This window comes from Ambystoma mexicanum, chromosome 2p, assembly GCF_040938575.1.
Source record: "Ambystoma mexicanum isolate Mex_15411 chromosome 2p, UKY_AmexF1_1, whole genome shotgun sequence".
NCBI lineage: Eukaryota > Metazoa > Chordata > Amphibia > Caudata > Ambystomatidae > Ambystoma > Ambystoma mexicanum.
This window is the reverse complement of record NC_090923.1, coordinates 931,038,632-931,059,444: the sequence shown is the minus strand read 5'-3', so window position 1 is coordinate 931,059,444 and position 20,813 is coordinate 931,038,632. Positions and strand designations below refer to the sequence as shown.

Genomic DNA, 20,813 nt, shown 5'->3' with positions numbered 1-20,813 from the left:
TGGGTAGGATCTGCCCATGTAGAGACACGGCCTGCTTCACAGTGCATGGCACCCACAAGCAGCAGAGTTTATGAAAAGGATTAAACAGATGACAATGAATATCACAAGCTTCGATGCCACCATCGCTTTCCTGAATTAAAGACAGGGAGGCTGACTTTGGGCTGAAACATGTACACAGCCTCATACAGATTCCTGCCCCGGGGAAGCCCCCTCCCTTCGTTTTGCGCATCAAGGATGTCTGAACCTACCAGACAGGTACACAACAGGTACCATTGACGTGCCTATATTGTGTTTGACCCCCTTAAATCTATCTTAGTATCAAGACGATCGATACATAATGTGACCACAATCAGGTTTGGCACTCAATATCTATTTAACGTTCAGCTTGAACCTTAATCCATTAATCCCCACTTTGCCGTCAACCCACCTAACGTTTAGGGTGGGCCCCCTAGGGTATATGCCATGATCATTAAAAGGGTGCACAGACATCTGCCACATTATATAAAGCATGGGTACATATTAATATTGGTAACTATCCTGGCTCACTACTTTGGTCTTCTTGGCACCTTAGTACAGCTTACCTCTTGACTTACCCCATAATCAACAACTTCTGCCTCCACTAGATTTCAGATCAAATTTCCAAACAAGACCACACTCATTCAAGAAACATAGGCATGGACATTGGAGGGTTTCCAAGGTTTAATGGATACATCTTTGACATAATTACAGGGGACAGTAGTCTGTATTTGTTCAAAATCTTCAAGTGAAGAAATTATAAAAAAAAACCCTCATGTTACCTCAACACCTGAAAGCCGCATCTGTCACCACTTAATCCTAGCGTCGCAAAGTACCGGGGGACAGGGGTGGAGGCCGTGCATGTTTGCACGGCAGATAGTGAACAGGGCTAGCAAATCATCACTGGTCACCAGGGTCACGCTGATCAATGGCATCCATTGTTTTTTTAAGGTTGGTGCATGTGTGCTGGCTACTCCTGGAGGTCTAGTTCAATGGAATCCACTTCTTGCTCCCAAGAAGAGTCATTGCTTACCTCTTTCATCCCATTTCATACCATTACATGCACCCCCTGTGGCAGTAGTTTGTTTCCTCTCAAGGCATTCAAGCCACCCTGTCTAATGGATGAGACCGTACCTCACTCTACGGAATAGCTGTGGATACCCACTCATTCTAAAGCACTATTCTCCCCCACCATCTAGTGCCGGGGGTCTAAGAAGGTTGTCTCAGATGTTTTGCACTGAAACTCCCATCGGTTCTAGTCAGCATAATCAATGGCAAGTGTTCATGGGAGTCGTAGTCTAAAACATCTGGAGAGCGACAGGTAGCCAAACCCATGATCTATGGGACTTGTCCATGCTCTCCCTTGTTGTCTCAGGAAGTCCTGGTTTCCCTCGCCCACTGGAGAAGTCCCCATATCTCTCTCTACAGAGGTCTTTATATCTGTACACACCTTCAGAGAAATTGTCGTTCCACCCACCTCAGTTGGAGTTGCCCCTTACACCTCCCAGCGGCTCGTTGAGTTATTTCCTCCTGATGGTGGATGCCTGGTCAATCACAAGTTCTCGGGTCTGTAGTTATACCCTCTACTGTTTCCAGAGCACACCCTATCATACAGTGATTTACAGCTTTCAGAGAAGATATCCACTGCATCTCTATAGCTCACTAGTGCGATTTATTTATTAATTTAATTTTGGCATTTGTAGAGCACACCTAACCCCGTGGGCACCTGGGCGCTGATGATGCAGGGGCAATGTACACCTGGCTCCTTCCTCATGCACTACCAATTAACTCATATCCAGGCTTTGTGGCATAGTAACTCATGGCAGATATGCCCTTTAAGGTTCACTAAGTGACTGGAACAGTCGACCTTATGCTTTTGTGAGATTTGTAGTTTATTTGTTTGGCCTGGACGGATAGGAATTGTGTCCACTTCGTACGATTTAATCAGACTCCAAGGCTGTGTGATGTAATTTTTTCTGATTTAATCTGGGTGAAATAACATATTTCCAGCACTTCAGGTGATCTGAGGATGTGTGATTCTCACTTTAGTACTGCCTATGATTTTGGCAAAACGGTACCAATGTCTACAGACCTTTGTGTCTCCTTCTGGAGGCCACTTACCATTCTCTCATTATAAGGGGGCCCTCACGTTTCCCTACATCTGGAGGAGTCGGTCATTGCTCATTCTAGAGGATTTCTCATCTCACCCTCACTTGAGAGGAGTCCTGGACCCTCCGCCACAGGAGCAGAGACCTCGTGGCTCCCTACATCAGGAGAAGTGTTCAGGAGTCCTCCAACCCTCAAATACTTGATAAGGATTACTTGTGCCCCACTACCTCTAGAAGAACAGAGAAGTCCTCATTATTCACCAAGAGGCTGCCAAAATCCCAGAGGTTGCGCTATACGAGACCAAGTTCCCTACTCCTGAGTCCTCATCTCCCTGCATAGAAGTTCATGTCTTTATCTGGAGGACTCCTCGTCTCTTTTCCCTGTGTTCACCTAATTCTGGGTAGATCATTGTTCAACTCTGCTCCTCTTGTGAAAATAATTGTCCTCCAATACTGGGAGGGAGTACTTACCACTTGGGGCAATAAAACTGGAAGGCTTAGGACATGCTACCAATTTTGGCATTGTGGATCTATGGACTGTCCTGTATTCGCCACACCCCAATAAAGGCAGAACTATAGGCTGAAGTGTGGGATTTTATGAAAGGTGCATGGTGGCCAATGGCAGAACACTTGGTCCTGATGGAATCAGCAGTCACCAAAACCCCAAATTCCGAACGCAAACACTCAGAGAACTGCACCTGTAATTCCCCTTAGCCCGAGGATTATTAATTGGTGAGAGGCTATGGTTAGCCCTAAAGTGAGGCAGTGGGCTTCCTTGCACAGGTTTCCCATGGTGCCAAAAGCTACAACTGCTCGTAAAATGTAGGCCTTAGAGAGCAGCTCCGAAATGTAGACTGTCTACAGTAATAAAAGAACAGAACAACATCTGTAAATTCGGGTTTACACAACAGTATGGCAACTTATTGGCCCGCTATCAACGATTTGTTTTTCTTTGATGTAGTCCTAAGAAATGCATGTAATCCATAATCCGGGAGCTTGTTGAGGAATAATTCAAGGAAATGAATAGGGATGTTTAATGTGAGGCTTTGTTTTCAATGGTCATATGTACTCTAATTTTTTCAGAGAAGAATTGCGTATTCATCAACCCCCACGACGAGGCTCGTCTGAGCCAGCAAGCTGCAAGAGGGGCTTGGGGACAAAGATTCCAAAGACCAAGCAGTGCACCCACATCCCACTGGGAATTCCTCCACCCACTAGGTGCACCCCCCCCCCCCCCAAGAGTTCCCAAAGTTGCCAAATAAGCGAAGAGAGGCAAAGAGCTATGAAGTGAATGGTCCAGGCTCACTCAGTTTGGTCAAGTGAGGAATTCGGGATAGGAATTCCATTCACTTGGCTCCAAAAGCATCCACAGTCACTAGACCGCAGCACCTCCTCATGGCAAAGAACAGACAGACACTGGTGAAATGGAAAGATCAGGGAAAATCAAAATGCTCCTCCTACAGGACAATGGAGAGATCCTTTCAAATTCAGGATTTCAATGCAGGTGGGTCCTTTGGCCAGGCTATTCCACGTGTAGGCCCAACCTGGTGATCTCTTTGTGAAGCATCACTTTACAGTGTGTCTGTGGCCAAGGAACCATGGTCCAAAAAGTATCCTGTGTTTTAAAAAAAACCTTCCTTTGAAAGTCTACACTTTGGTCGTATTGACGAATAACATACACGTGTATATGTAGGCAGCGGGGTGGAGGAGTTTGGGGCAACATGGGGGCATATGAGGGTGGAAAACAATTTAAAAAAAACATTTTTTAAAACATTGTCAAATTCAGGTCAACCAACAGTGTGCGACCAAAGTACAGACTTTCAAAAAAAAGTAGCTTAAAACATGTAGAACCCAAACATCTGTAAAGTTGACCTACTGGACAAAGTCTTCCTCAAGTCACCAGCTGTTCTCCATCAGGTGAGGAGACTTGCGGCGTTTCCGACACCACAGCCTCAGAAACACAGACCAGTGAAGAGAAAAGGAAGCGCCATTCAGATTGACTTTGTTCTTGAAATCTAGATCTATGGGTGTTAGGCCAGTGGCTGAATAGTTGTGTTCCCAGCAGTCGGCCTTGCATACTTTAACTCCTCGGTGTAATCTCGAGGGTGGGCATCCAGGGGTGGAGTTCCGTCAGTGGAACCGCCTCATATTTCCAAGGGACAGCTATAAAGTCCATGTGCCCGCTCAGCCCGCAGCCTTTACACGAGCCAGTGAATTGGCATCTATGGATGTTCCTGCCCAACCTCCATAGCAAAAGGTATACATAGTGTAGCCTGGAGCCATCAGTCTACCAGCCCTGTATAAAAGTGGCACAGTGTGATGCAATCACACACAGTTTGGCTATTGGCCATTCTTTTGCATCTGCACCACCTAAACTCCACTCCAAGTTGCAGCCTTAGGATTCTTCCCCCAAGAAGGCAATACCCCCCCCCTCCCACTCAGCTATATTTTGCATGCTTTACCATCATCTGTCATTTGCAGTATGCCAATGCAGAAGCTTCCTGTTTAATCTTCTGCATCTCTACTCTTGGGGAGCCCCAGCGATCACAAACAAATCTTGTACCCTATGCAGAAGGGTTGTCGGAACCAGTGTATAGGATCCCGACTTACACCTTTGCTTTGGCTCCTAGCTGCCCCCCCCCCGCCTCCCGAACCTGGCTGTGTTGCCCAGCCCATCCCCCTTCCCACCACAGATGCCCTGCGACGTTTGTCCAGAGGGTTGTAGTGAAATATAGCTTTACCCTTACCCGTACGTCAGAAATTGACCATGGCCTCTCTTGGTGTAACCAGATAGCCCTTCTCCCAGAGCAGATTTGGTTTAAGATGGCATCCATTATTGCACGTCTGTTGGGACTGTGCAAGGCCTTACCCGAGTCTTTTCCCTCCTACTGGTTCACAACTTCGTTCTTTACAGCTGTGTTGGTTACATACAGTGCTCAATCCAGGAGTTTCTCTTTCTGCAGAAGTAGCAAGAGCCATACGAGCCAAGAACATAAAAATCAGCACTGTACACCAGCCAAAAAACCACCTCAGAGTGTCTAACCAGCAGCCATCTTGCAATATCGCTCCCTCAAACCTCTCGACCACCCAACCACAAACATCATTCAACAAGGTAAGGGAGTAACTTCAGAACGTTTGTGTGCACTCCTTGTCCTCCGAAAGGCAGGTTCCACCCTCCACGTGGCTGCCTGTTGAAACTGCGGCATTAACAGATGGCGGCTTGCACCTTACTGAGGTTAACATGAAATTTAGGGAGCAACAAACATTTCACTGGGCTCGGCAAAAAGGGACTTATTTTCACTTAAACTATTCACTTTAAGAAAGTTGTCTAAAGTTTTTTTTTGTTATTTTTCTTCTAAGCCGCTGGGTCAAGGCTGGAAAGAGAACACGGTCTTTAAACCCCCCACCCTCCAAAACAAATAAAAAATAAAACAGCAGCATTTTGGTTGTGAGAATTAAAAATGGACACAACACACAAAATAAGTAACAGAGTTAAGGTTAGGTCCCTGTGGAATCCCAGCGCTTCGGCTCCCAGGATGCACTTCTTTCCCTTAAAGCTGCAGTTCATTTGAAATTTTGGTCACCATGTTCCTGAAAGCCAATGCGGTCCCCGACACGCGCCTGAACAGCACCCCGTTGACGCCCAGCCGTTGCAGGCGGCATACCTCCACCTCAAACTGGGAGAAGTGTTCGCTGCCGCCGCCGTCCTTGCCTGCCGTGCAGGAGAGCAGGAAAGGCTCCATCTGGCGGCAGCGGCAGTGGGTGGAGTCTGTGGCATTGCGTATGGCCACCATCATGTCCTCGGGGTCCTGGGTGCTGGTCACTTTCACATTCCAGGTAAATCTGAGCAGCCGGGGTTCTGTTTCCTTTTGATTCCAAGATAAATTGCAACTGCAAGAATGGGAGGGAGGGAAAAAAAACAGAAGAAATCGTTAACATCTGGCTCTTTTTTGTTGTCCTTAGAAGAGAAGGCCATGGACAATTCACATAGCTGCAATAACGGTAGTCATCAGGGAAGGGCCCCCGGGCGCCATGCTAGCTCAGGGGAGCCTTTCAAGGTCCCACCCAAGCTGGCATAGTGGAAGAAGGCGCGGCAGGTGCCCTATTGAAATTAAATGCACCCTGCTCTTGTGCTGGAGCTGTGCTTTCCAGCGCGGGAGAGGGGTGCATTTAACAATAGGGTGCCGATACTTTCGCAGTGATTAACTCCCTGCTCCGGCGCGGGAGTAAACAAAATGTTTAAAAAATGGCCCCTCCTGGCTTTGACCAGGGGCACGCAGGGGGTGGGTGGGAAGGGGAGGTTTGATGCCGGATTTGCTTCCATTGTCTGGGGCGCTGCCGCCCCTTAGGTAGTCCTAATATTGCCACGAGCAATAACCGCAGAAGCTAGATTTGCAGCTTTGCATGCCCTGCTACAGTAACGCATCTTGGCAATGTCTCGCTACCCAACTCCACTGGATGAAAGGGCGCGTCCACCACTCTATGCTCACACACAGCTCTCTGCAGTGGAACCATTAACTGCACTGGAACGTGAGCCCAAAAAGATAACACCATCAAAAGGACAGGACTCTAGCCATGTACCCATCCCGGAACCGAGAAGCATGGCATTGGCAGAAAAAGGTAAGTGCAGAATAAATATATGCAACACGCACTCGTTTGGCAAAATTATGCTGATAACTGCGCTCATCTATGAGAGATATGTTTAAAGACCTATGTGGTCTTCACCAGCCATACTACTTTGGGTCGGTTTTCTATGGCGAGGCCCAGGGCGGGCAGAGGATTCAGGAGAGCAGAGCACACCCACTCAACAGTCTGCTCTTGGAATATGCATGGCCGCGTTAGGCGACTCTCGGCTTCCTTTTCGGTGGGATTCTGCTCTGTGGCCTACTGTCGCGTGAAGGAAGCCCCTGCTCCAACACCCTCCCCCTGCCTTCTCCGAGTTGCTGAACAGTCTGCCAGCTGACGGTAAGGCCATGGCGGTCTCTCGGTCCAATCTTGCAGAGGCTGTGGCTTTGCCCTGCGCCCTACTGCTGGCAGGAAGATGGCTGCATCACCCGACCCTTTACCTGCTGCTCATAGGGAGCAGTGGGAGGGCACACGGAAGTACTATGGGTCCAGTTGTCTGCTGTTGGCAGGAGGATGCCAGTGCTGTACGCCAACCTGTGTGCTGGGACTTGGGTTTGCTTCCTCTTACAGCCGTTGTCAGGGCAGCGGGGCGCTCTGGAACCCCGCTGCCTATATTGGGAGGGAGCAGCGGTAGGGCTGAAGCGAGCGCTTTTTCTCCTAATACAGAGCACCACACTACTGCACCCCCCACCCCAACGCCCCGCCACTGCCTGCAAGCTTTTGGTAGGAGGCTGGCTGTCCTCTGGGACTACTGGCCTGCAAATGCTGAGAGAGGGATTGCAATGAGGTTGGAACATGTCCCGGCTCTTGACAGAATCAAGGCTGGGCTCCTCTGCTCGCAATAGGCTGGAAGGTGGCGGATCTGTGGAGGTCACACCTCATAAGAGCAGGAGGAACATGACCTCTGCTGGGCAAGTCTACCACAGGACTCAAAGGAGGATTGTCCCGCTGCAGGAGGGCCCCCGCACACCTTCAGCTGGAACACACATGATTTCCCCAAGGCAACAGACTAGCAGCATACCGGGCACATGTGAGGTGACATTGCCCGCCACTTATTTGTGTAGGAATTCTTTGGAGACATACAGAGTGACCAAAAACAAAAACGGAGCCACCTATTTCCATAGGGTAGACTGAGCACAAAACAATAGTAGCCAGTCACAGTAAGAGCCAGTCTACACTTCGGTGGTATGCCAGTCAGCCTCCAAAATGCACCTGCAGCTTTTGTGCCTTTATCGAGGGCCCTGGGACATTCACACCCGGGGTTCCTCGTCATTAGGACCATTAGTCCTGGTGTACTTCCCTAAGTGGGTTGTAGTGGTTATTTTTTTTTAATTAAAAATGAACTTACTTTGCAGTTTGGTGCAGCGCTACACTGTAGTTTCCAAGTCCATTTTCCATGTTGATGACCGTCACGTTATCAACAAGGAAACAGTTAGGAGACCACGCGCGGCGCCAAACTGCAAGGTACGTTTCTTTTATTCTATTTTTATTTCACTTTGCCTTTAACACTCGAGTGTAGTTTCTTGCAGGTGCTAAAGGCAAGGTGAACATAAAAACAATTCAAATGTCCCTTTATTCATTTCTGCGATGGCGTGTCCGCATCAGGCAGACGCGGCTCGGAGCACTGAAGAAAGGTACACTTTTTTAAAATTTCACTTCGTAGAAACTCGTAGGTGCTAAAGGTGGCATGGGGATGGTTGGAGGGCGCAAGAGAGGCAAAGGGCGTAGGGCACATAGCAGTGGGGGCAGGGGCGCCGAGTATGCGGGTGCTCCGGGGTCCAGGCACCAGGCAGCAGCATGAAGTCGGGGCTGAGCCCCCCCCACACACCCACGCGGCCGGAGAGTAGAGACGCAGTATGGATGGCCCTTTGTTCCATCCATACTGTGTCTCTCTCTGGCGGCCCGGGTAAAAGCCGGGGAAAAAACGATTTTTAGAAATTGAGGGACAGATGCAGAGCAAGAGGCTCTGGCTTTGCACCTGTCCCTCAATTTCTAAAAATCGTTGTGTGTTGGATGTATTTGTACATCCGTGCACCCCTCTTGCACTGCATCTGTGCCTCCATCCGTTTTGGGTTGGGTGTACTTCTACATCTGTGGGTGCACAGATGTAGAGGTACACCCAACCCAAAACGATCTGTCCCTCAATTTCTAAAAATCGTTTTGGGTTGGGTGTATTTCTCTATGATGTAGAGATTGTGAGATGAGAGGGACAAGGAGAGTTTCTAGTGTCAGAATAAATGATGACCTGGAATGACCTTCACTGTGTCCAACTGTTCATCCATTGAACCTAGAGACGACACAGAACGACCACCGCGCATGTGGCGAGATGGGTCTTCTGTGTCTGGAACCATTCAATCATAACAGACGTGTGAGGGAGAGAGGGCCTAAGGGGGGCCCTGAGAGGGGACATCAATTTAGATGGCGAGTACCGGAGCCTGTAAAATGAACACTCGCACTGAGATTCAAATAGTCAATCCTAAAAGTTCTGCAGTGTTTAAACCCCGAGGGCAGTGGGGCTATGAAAAACAATCTTAGACGATTCATTTACCTCTACGGATGGGAAGGCCTGCGATTGGGAACCTGAGTTTGAACATGAGGCTGGGCAGGCTGAAATTATGAATCAGTGGGACCGAGACTCACTTGCATAATATTACCATTTGAGGTTATACACACCGGTGCCTGAGAATATGAAATGAAATATTACCCTTGAGATTAGGAAGGCCAATGACAATCTGAAATTATGCATTACCCAGAAGTTAAAAAGGGATGAGCCTGAGACCCTGAGATTAAAGATTAATCAGAGTACAGACCCTCCCTCTAACAGAGGGTATGAGGTGAATTAAGTAGCCCTTACATGAAAATCAAAGGAGAATTTGAGTGTTGACTCCTAGGGGCAGACCTAGCCAGAAAATCTAGTGGCATAGACAGTATAAGGAGGGCTTGTCACTTTTTATGATATTTGCAAAGAGATCTACACGCTCATAAGTGGCACATTCTCTGTTACCACAATTGCCACTTCTTCCTGCAAGAACCATCTATTTACACATACTGACTAACAACACCTTTAGTGCATGCACCTCATGGTAGCCAATGTTTCCACTGTTCTGCACCCCCCCACCCCTTCTTGCACCAAGTTGGCGACTACGTGCAAATGCGTTCATATAACTGCCAGTGATGTCACTTCCTATATTTGGGCAGCCCCAGGGAAATTCATAAATCGGCTCGCATGAGTGGGGGAGCTCAGAACACGGGCACATACCAAAGAATGCAGACCGCATCTCAACATTTCTGATTGGCCAGCCCCCTGCACAGGGTGCTAATTTACCATAACTATTGGCCAAACTTCATTATTGGTAACTGTGCTTTAGATACCATTTTCGTTATTCCTTTTAGCAACACCTCTCTGTCCTGTGCTGAAATTCTGCTTCCCCACGTGGGTTCTTTGGAGAGGGCAACTTGGGCTGTTGTCTGGAACCAGGGAGGTGTGAGGAGTAGCAGACACTTCTCTCATGCCCCGAGACAAAATAACCGAGAAACGTTAGGGCACAATTGTTTAAGTAACAAACTAGTGTTATATTCAATCTGGCCATTAATGTAGCGGTATGCTAAGAAAAATGCTTCATACGCGTTCCTTTCATGCAGGACCTCTACACCCACACATGTCGCCAAGTAGCAAGAGACAGAAATTACTATATGGTTTTAAGATGCCTGGCTGCGCGTTCATGACAAATCCATAGCGGGTGGAAAGCTGGCTTACAAGAGAATGCCTCCTTGATTAACAGAGCAGTCTTACTGAATGACAGGGAAAGATGGACTGCGGCTGCCACCTATTGGCCATTTAAAAAAATGCACTTCGTAGTGAGAAAGTGCACTGGCGGAAACGACAGTTCTCGGTCAAGAGGTGGATTTATTTTTATTTATTTATTTGCATTTATAAAGCGCACAGAACTGCCCTGGGGCATCGTGGCGCTGTTACAGCAGACTTAGTCATGAACACAAGCATAGGAATGTGTTTACAGATGTAAACCGAGTTACCGAGTACATTTCACATTGGTAATAAACATTGAGCTTAGAGGTTATGCTATGCTGTGGTTACAATGCAAGCATGAGAGTGCATGTGGAAGACTTTAGCGGAATAGGAGGGTTTTGAGGTTTTTACGGAAGGTATGGTATGATTTTTCGTTCCTTAGTGAGGTAGGTAAGGAGTTCCAGTTTTTAGGTGCGAGGTGTTGGAAGCTGGTTCCTCCCGCCCTGGATCTTTGAAACGTGGGGACATCAATCATGTTGGTGCGGTGAGCTCTGGTGGGTCTGATGGAGGCTTTCGGTGTGATTCTTTCTGCGAGATAGGGTGGGGCATCCAGGGATAGGCATCTATGTGTGATGGTCATGGCTTTGAAAAGTATGCGTTCCTTCACGGGTAGCCAGTGGGCATCTTTCCTTGCTTGCGAGATGTGTTCTCTTTTTGGAATGGACAGTGCTGCCCGGAGCGCATTGTTTTGCGTGATTTGGAGTTTTTTTAGGTTGTGGGCGGAGGTGCCTAGGAACAGGGCATTACAGTAGTCTAGTTTTGTACCTATAGTGGCTCTGGCGATGGACAGGCAGTTTTTGGCGGAGAGAAAAGGCTTGACAGCATTTATCATCTTGGTGGTAAGTGCCGAGGAAGAGGCTATGGCGTTGACCTGGCGAGACATAGATAGTGAGGCATCTAGGTGAACGCCTAAGGTTTTAACAGTCTTGGAGACTGAGATGGTGGAGTTGTCGATGTTGAAGGATTTGTATTGGGGGGGGAGTTTGTTGAGAATTTCATTGGTCCCTACTATGAGGATTTCGGTTTTGTCCCCGTTTAGGCAGAGGCCGTTGGCCGCCATCCAGGTTTGGATGGCTGTGTAGATTTTGGTTAATGCTGTCGCATCTTCTTCGTAGGTCCCAGTTAGAGGGAGTAGTACCTGCGTATCGTCTGCGTAGTTGGTATACGCTATGTTACGACAGTCGAGGTCATTGAAGAGAGGAAGGGTGAATATATTGTAGAGAGTGGGGGCGGTGCAGGAGCCTTGTGGGACGCCGCAGTGGATGGTGGTAGGGGTTGCCGAGGCAGTGTCTGAGAAGACTTTCATGAGTCTGCCATTTAGGAATGAGGCCACCCATGCAATGGCTTCCGGGGAGAAGTGTGCTTCATTTTTTAGGTGCATGCCTAGGATATCGTGGTTGACAAGGTCAAAGGCGGCAGATAGATCCAGTAGGAGAAGGAGTGCCGGTTTGCCTTTATCCATAGTGTCAGCAAGCTGTATTTTCAGATCAAGTAGGGCTGACTCAGTTCCGTGACCTGGTCGGAAGCCTGACTGTCTTTTTCCTAGGATATGGTTGGTTTCGAGATAATCCTGGATTTGTGTGTAGGCCATTTTATCCAGTATCTTGAGCAGGAAAGGCACAGTGGTGATGGGCCTGTAGTTGGTAGCTACTTCAGGGTCGAGGGTGGTTTTTTTTAGAAGCGGGCGCACCCAGGCTTCTTTTAGACTGTCAGGGACAGTGTTGGTTTTGAAAGAGGCATTAATGAATGATTTAAGGAAAGGGGCGAGTGTTTCAGTGCAGTCTTTGATCAGGCTGGCGGGGCAGGGGTCTCCTTTACAATTGGATGGTTTGATCTTGTTCATTATCTCAATAACTTCGTGTTCTGTGACTTCCCTGAATTTGAACGGGGTAGTGGGGGCTTTGGTGGATGTGGTTCCCGAACTAGGGGTGGGCATGTGGCTCGTGGTGGTGGGAGATTTGAGGTGCAGTGATAGGTTTTTGTGGTGCTCCTTAATTTTTGTTTGTAGGAGTTCAATTTTATTTAACAAGGCAGATTGTATGGAGTTGCACCAGATTTGGTCTTTAACAATGTCTTGTGATTTGGTGGCCGGTGTGGTGAGTTCGTTGAAAATGGCGAAGAGTTCTTTGGATTCGGAGCTTGCATTAGCAATTCTATCATTATAAGAGACTGATTTAGCTGTGATTATGGCTTTTTTGTATTGGGCAGTGATTTTTTTGTAGGAGGATAGGGTGGCTGGGGAAGGCGATTTCTGCCAGGAGTTTAGAGCTTTTCTTTTCTGTGAGCGGAGTTCTTTGAGTTCAGTGGAGAACCAGGTATTTGAGTGTTTGATAGTTTTGGCTTTTTTGGTCTGCAAGGGGGCAATGGCGTCAATGGCGGTGCTTATGGTGCTCTTGTAGATATCTGCTAATTCTGACGGGTCAGATGACTTGAGGTCTGTGGAGAGGATGTGAAGGTGGGGTGTAATTTTATCTTTAGTGAGATTTTTTACACATCTTGCCAGTGCTGGGGGGATGGGGTTAGGTTTGTTTGTGTTAGATACAGCGGGAATAAAGAAGTGAATGAGGTGGTGATCTGACCAAGGAGTCGGGGTGATGGAGCTAATGTCGACGTGACAGTTGTGGTCAGCTATCCAGTCCAGGATACGGCCTTTGTTGTGTGTGGGTGAGGTTATTTTTTGGTCGAAGCCTAATTCTTTTAAGGCTAGTGCAAGAGATTTAGCAGGCTTGTCCTTTTTATCGTTATACCCCAGGTTAAGGTCACCTAGAAGGATGCTTTTGGAGGTGAGTTTTAGGTTTTCTGTTAGGCGGTGTACAAGGTTCTCATGGAACTCTGTTAGGGGGCCGGGCGGGCGGTAGACTAGGTTGAAGGTGATGGTGGAGTTAGGGGAGAGGGCAATTTTTATAGCTAGAGAGTCTATGTTGTCACCTAGATTGGAGGTGATTTGTCTGGCCTCGAGGTGATCTTTCAGGATGAATGCTACCCCACCACCTACTGAGGAGAGGCGGTCTTGCCGGATAATGGCGTACCCCTGTGGGATAGTAAGGTTGAGGGCTGGCCCTGCAGCGCTGTGCAGCCATGTCTCGGTGATGGCTAAGATGTCGAGGTCCAAGCTAATTAGGAGTTCGTGAATTTCAATGGCATGGGCAGGGATGGATCTGGCGTTTATGAGGGCACACTGTAGGTTGTGTGTGTGTTGGGCCGAGGTAGGGGTGGTGTTGAGTGGTGTCGCCGGGATGGGGTGCGGCATGGTGGGTTTAGGTAAGGGTGTTTTGACTGTAAGGGATGGCGTGTTAGGCGTGTTAAGAGTGGTGGGAGGTGCTTGGTGGGTGAGTCTAGGGTATCTAGAACGGAGACCTAGGAGTTGGTTCCTGGTGTGGATGGGTCTGGTGTAGGAAGTTATGCTGGGTGGAGGATGACGTGCTGTGGGGATGCTTTCAGTGAAGAATGATGGTAGGAAGTAGGTGGGAGGAATGTTGGAGAGGAATGCCAGTGGGGCAGCTGGTGAGCTGGTGGATTGTTGAGGCATGGCGAGGGTATCGTTCAACATGGCACAACTAGAAACAGAATGCAATGTGGGCAGCAAAATCAGGGCACAGTATGCGACCATAAGGCACAACACAATAGTGTGGTCTAAATACGACCATAAGGCACAACACAGTAGTGTGGTCACTATGCGACCATAAGGCACAACACAGTAGTGTGGTCTAGATACGACCATAAGGCACAACACAATAGTGTGGTCTAGATATGACCATAAGGCACAACACAGTAGTGTGGTCACTATGCGACCATAAGGCACAACACAGTAGTGTGGTCTAGATACGACCATAAGGCACAACACAATAGTGTGGTCTAGATACGACCATAAGGCACAACACAGTAGTGTGGTCTAGATACGACCATAAGGCACAACACAGTAGTGTGGTCACTATGCGACCATAAGGCACAACACAGTAGTGTGGTCTAGATACGACCATAAGGCACAACACAATAGTGTGGTCTAGATACGACCATAAGGCACAACACAGTAGTGTGGTCACTATGCGACCATAAGGCACAACACAGTAGTGTGGTCACTATGCGACCATAAGGCACAACACAGTAGTGTGGTCTAGATACGACCATAAGGCACAACACAGTAGTGTGGTCTAGATACGACCATAAGGCACAACACAGTAGTGTGGTCACTATGCGACCATAAGGCACAACACAGTAGTGTGGTCTAGATACGACCATAAGGCACAACACAGTAGTGTGGTCTAGATACGACCATAAGGCACAACACAATAGTGTGGTCTAGATACGACCATAAGGCACAACACAGTAGTGTGGTCTAGATACGACCATAAGGCACAACACAGTAGTGTGGTCACTATGCGACCATAAGGCACAACACAGTAGTGTGGTCTAGATACGACCATAAGGCACAACACAATAGTGTGGTCTAGATACGACCATAAGGCACAACACAGTAGTGTGGTCACTATGCGACCATAAGGCACAACACAGTAGTGTGGTCTAGATATGACCATAGGGCACAACACAGAGACTACACAGTATTACAGTGGTCGCTGGGCGACCGTGGTAACGGTGCTATTGTCAGATGGCAGCATATTGCAGAGCAAGGCAAGAGCATGGTTGGTTGGCTATGGATTGTGCATTAAGTATTTTGTTGCAGTTCAGAAGCACAACGGTGCATGTGGATAGATCTTTACTTGGATTTTTTTAAACCCCGGAGGGCAGAGGAAACGGTCAGGTTGGTTTAAGGATCGGAGCCGATCAGAAAGGTGTAACTGTGTTCTCGTGGAACTATTGCCGCAGGAGAGGAAACCGAGTTATTTTCTCACCACAGCTCTCAACTGTGTCATTTCCCCAACTAGTAATCCGCGGACTCACCCACGCCCATACACCCCAATGGGCTCTCACTAGGGTGACCAGACGTCCCGGTTTTGCCGGGACTGTCCCGGTTTTCGGTGCTCTGTCCCCCATTCTCAAGATTATGTTCCCATTGGAAACTGCAGTGTTCCCGGTTTAGTCAGATAGGTAGGAATGCAATATCTGACAGAAGAAATGCTGCATTTTACAATTTAGGATAGTGTTACTTTGTGATAAATTAATTATAATGTGTGTTTATTTGAACTGTAACACTTAAACCACCTTCTCCTCCAACCTCTACCGAAGTGTAGTGCCTTGACAGCCACTTTCAAGAGTTATTGCTACTTTTATGTTAGTTGCCCTGTCACGGTTTTTTAACTTTTTAAATCTGGTCACTCTAGCTCTCACTCCCGAACCCCCACAGATAAAAAAAGCATAAGGTGTGTTCACCTACCCCGACAGCACAAAAAGTTAAGATATCTGGTTTCAACCTTCCAGTGGCTTTGGAGCTTAAACGTTTGGACAATTTTATACATAATTAAAATGTGTTTTGCCCTGCGGACTTTGTGCTTCTAGGCTTTTTCATCTTCATGTTCTCTATAGACATCAAGGTTGTTGGGTTTGGAGGGATGTGTTAAGAAGCAGAATATTTGGTTGGGTTGGGATGGCACCTGGCAACACAAGTCGTGCCCTACTTGCATCGTAGATGGTTGGTGTGTTTTCTGCCAGATCATAGAATCAGGGGCTGGATTATGAAGTGGCGAGTGTTACGAGTTAGGATATTGTAATGTTCCCTGCATGCCTCAACAAAGACATGTACACAAAAAAAAATAAGGAAAACCATTGAAAGTACCACTTGCCCCTCCCGATAATAGTCCACTTACGTGGTCCAAGAAGGAAGAGGTCTAAGGGAGAGGGGACTGGAGGCCATGCCCTTCAGGCTGGATGTTGAACAGTGTGAAGTCCCCACACACGCCTGTACCTTATAAAGTGTCAGTCCCCTGTCTCAGTAATAGTTCGTCCCGCTCTCCTCATATCGCTTCATCTAACCCCCCCTTTCATATGTCCGTATTTGCCTCTTTCGGAGCTCGCTTTATTTTGTTTGCTCTCTCACTGCACCCGTTTCTGGGGAGTGTAGGCCCAGTTGGGATGGAAATAGGGCAAGACATGGCATAGAAAACATTCAAAGGCTACATGGACAGTTTGCAGGTATAACGTGCTTTCATCGACATGTGCAATTTCGATGTTTTTTTTTTTTACGAGTACATTTTACTGAAAAAAACCTCACCCAAATATATAGAGGTGCGGGGTGTGGCAACGGATTGCTAGGTGTTAACCATGAACAATCTCCCACAGAAAAGTTTAAGGGTAATTGTGGTTTGAATGTGCGTTTTGACATGAATGATGATGCCATGACCTGCAGGCTTTGTGCCTCAGCAAACGCAAAGTACAATGCTTGAAGTATTTGTAATCAACCAGCAGAGGCTAACAGCTCACGTAATAATCACACGATGACTGGCCACTCGGCTTGCATGAAGGGTCGGCTGTTTATGGGGCACACACAGAAGAATGCCTACAAATGTAAAATGCAACAACCAACTGCAAACACCAAATCTACAGGCGTTACTCATGCTCGTTATTAGTCGGTTTTAGTTTGGGTCTAAAATGTTTACTCTATGCTCGAGAGCAGGAGATGGCTCACTCCACTGTGTCCAAGATTAAAGCTATAGGAACAAGAGGATGGAAAGATGGTACTGAAAACGCACGAGTCATTAACAAATGTCTGCCATCAGTATTGTGATACCATTCCGAAGCGGATAACCAGGTGTTATAAATTGGGCCCATCACATTCCATTAGGCTTGGTAAATGGTGTACACACTCCATATTTACGTCACATGACCCTTAAAGAGGCTATAGGTGGATGGTGACGGAATTCAGGAGTGTCACAACCCTTCCACCCTCTACTCCTGCTGCAAGATTCTCGATTCTTTGATTTGAGATTCTTGCTGGATTCCCCAAGTGATGCTACTCCCCTCTACCCCCCAACCTTTGTGTTCTCGCCCACCCCTCCCCCGAGAGGATACATATTTCCAGTTGGTGTTCGGGTTCACTCTGGATGGTTATCGGAAAAGGGAGAGCGGTGCCCGGGAAGGACTGTCATTTTCACCAGACAAAGAAATGCAGACTGCCATGGCAGTGTGCCTAGAAGCAGACAGCAAGAACGTGGGGCACTCGATATCAACTTAGTGCTGCTCATGTCACTGGGATGACAATGCATAGCAAATGGGGTGAGAAATTGGGGGTTTGATGCCAATATGCAATACCTGCTAGTGTGGAGCACCTGAGCATACCCTGGTAGACCCAGGTTCACCCCTCAGACCACTACATGCGTCCTAGCATGCCCAGGAGTATTTAATGCAACCTATCTGTAACGGTGCCAGATTGTGTACAAAATACACAATAATATGTAAATGGCTAATGTTTCACATCTATAACTGAAAGCGGCAACCTGCTGCTGCTTACCATGCAAAACTCCTCAACGCAATCATGCCTTTCCTGTCAAAAGACACATACACCAACATAGCCAGAGCCATAACTGGTTCCCGGCTAGACTACTGTAATGTTCTCTTCCTAGGGACCTCCAACAAAAACCTTGAGAAGCTGCAAGTAATCCAGAATAGCGCCCTGCGTGCTGCACAAGGCATTGCCAAGAGAGCACATCATTGCTGCCAGAAAAGCGTCCCATTGGCTCCCCATAAAGGAAAGGATTATATTCAAGGCGCTAAGCATCACCCACAAATGTGTCCACCTCTCAGCCCCAGCATACCTATCCCAGAGAGTCCACCCGGTCTCCCCCACAAGACCCACCAGGACACCCTATGCCAATATGCTCTCCGTACCTAGGCTAAAAAGAGCTAGAGCAGGTGGCGCCAGCTTCCCTTACCTTGCTGCCTTACATTGGAACACCCTTCCCACCTCTCTGCGAGCTGAACCTTCACTGACTGCTTTCCGCAAAGCCATGAAAACTACCTTGTTCACCTAACCAACCCCATATGTTCAAGCTCTCATGACTAACATGTATGATGTATTATGTTGTATGAGACTCCCTATCGCTCAACACAGGATCCTGCCTTACTGTAACCCAAGGCACAACCTGTACCCATTGTAACTAAGTCTCCTTACAAGTAACAGCGCCACAATGCCCCTGGGCTGCCTCCGTGCTATATAAATGTAATAAATAAACCTTTGCTTACCCTGCTGTTCCCCGGACGCTATACTCTTCCCTAACCAGTCCTCTGATCTGCCGACAAGAGTCAATCTCTTCCTGCCATACCCCCTTATGTACCTGCACTCTCCTCCACGTAGCAGTAACACATTCTCAACTATTGGCTTTGCCAATTGTTTTTTTTAATGCAATTGGTTTAAGACGATTTTTCATCTCACCGTTCCTCTGGCCCACTTTCCTTTTAATTCAAATGTTCACCATTTCTGACATAGGATTGAAGGCTTGAATTCCTAAATTCCAATAGTACACTCATATTTCGTTTTGAGATTTATAGAGAGCTAATACAGGAAAAGAAAATGTTCCCAACTAACATCTCTTTAAAAGAATTCAGATTTAGAGCGCCTGTGGAGGTCTGCTACTCGCCCGTGGCCTACATCTTTCGGGTCCATCAGGCCAGGATGCCACATCTAATAATTAAAAACATGCTAAAATGTATAATAAACTAAAAGGCTTAGGCAGAACTGGAATTTCAGCAGATTTGTAGCTTTGACATGGTATGCCAGACTGGATGGAGAAATGATCGGCGCTGGGGACCCCAGTCTTTGGCTGTCGTAGGATGGTTGTTTCCGGCTCCCATTGCACCGAGCCTGGTGAGGGGCCAAGACCTTCCCCCTTGGGAGGATCTATGTGATCACTGCGCGTCCTGCAATTTCGAGTTTGAAAATGTCAAATTCGAAAAGTGAGCCACGCACTGATCACTCTTTCCTGCATCACCCGTATCTGGGGACCGGCTACCCGTTTACCCATACAAACTAGTCGGCGGAACACAACTTCTTTCCTGTGCCGCCAACTCCCCTCTCTCTCTGCAACGTCAGTTCCCTTTCACTAACATGGGTCTGAATTGCCGCCACAGGGTCCTTTATTTTTATTTTCTACTTTATTGTCCCCCGCTATCCATGCAATGGAAGCAGGGGACCCCCCGGAACACATTATACCGAAGGCGAGGCAGAAGACACCCCTCCTCCCCTTGTTCGGTATATGGGATTCAGTATTTTGGTTACCGCTGAATACGCAGTAAACACACATTCAGCAGTTTTTTAGCGCAGTAATGTAGTGATAATCCCTTGGGAGGCCATTGATTTTCACCAGTTGACTCAAGGATGGGCACTTGCAGCCTTACGAGGGGAAGGGTTTTCCTATTTTGACCTCTACAGTTCAACATGGTGTAGAATCATTGGAAATGTTACAGAAGTCAAGAGGCGGGACTTACCTTGTGATCGGAGGTCCCCCGATTCTCTCAGGTTGGTCTGTGACCCTTGGGAGAGAGTAAAAAAGAAAATATTCAAAATCCTGCAGAATCCCACCGCACGCAACACCCACCGTGAATGCTCAGTCTCGACACATACTGGCAGCAGAGGGATGATGTGTTATCTATTGAGAATGAACAAGATTGATCATGCCCTGAACAGCACAATTTAAAGGATGAAAGGTGGCGTGGCAATGGAGCGTGAACGCAGAGCATGCCAGGCACTACAAAAATGGCGACAGGACAGGTTAATGGAAATAGAGGTGGTGGCGGTTTCTTCTCTCCTGACTTTTCCCCTCTGTTCAGTGGGGAGATTATGTGGGAAGCCAGGAATTATGTACATGGTTGGGTTCTTGACTCCATTATCGCCTGCATGACCGCAGCCGTCCATCCCAAGTCCTCTTGATATTTAAGAGGCAGAGGATGTGAGTGGGATCCCGAAACTTCAAATCGATTTGCCCCATCAATTAAACATATAGAAGGAGAGTGTGGTAAAAGGTGGTAATCTGAAGACAAATCAAAGGGTGAAAAAAAGACCTACAAGTTAAAAGGGCAATACAACACAGGATATACATTTATTCTAGTGAAGGAGAATCAGAGACGGCAAACCTCAGCAAAACGACTGGGACGTGAAACCGCACTCAAACGAGAGAAGTGGACATGGCTGCCATGCAATGCACGCGTTCTCGTCAGGAAGCCAAGCCAACAGCTCCAAGGTAATACCAAAACCTCACCTTCTGCACTCAATCGTAGCTCATGCCCATCCGTCTAGATAGTCAAAGACCTCTGCGGCAGCAAAGCAGAGCCACGGATCACAGGCCCAGTGGCCAATCAATGTGGACGTG

The 20,813-nt window shown here is 47.6% G+C and overlaps 1 protein-coding gene across 3 annotated transcripts in view; it reads right to left on the bottom strand.

Moving 5' to 3' along the window:
• Nucleotides 1-681: 681 nt before the first annotated feature.
• The window catches only part of MARK4 (microtubule affinity regulating kinase 4), a 612,664-nt gene continuing 592,532 nt past the window's right edge, over nt 682-20,813 (bottom strand). For 2 of the 3 annotated variants that reach the window (XM_069644669.1, XM_069644671.1), the window contains 2 exons: nt 19,933-19,977; nt 682-6,014 (listed from right to left, as the gene is read on the bottom strand). In XM_069644669.1, coding sequence (XP_069500770.1) covers nt 5,675-6,014; nt 19,933-19,977 — 385 coding nt within the window. In that variant the 3' untranslated portion in view covers nt 682-5,674. The remainder of the gene's footprint in view (nt 6,015-19,932; nt 19,978-20,813) is intronic. The other variant, XM_069644670.1, reaches the window with a different exon arrangement.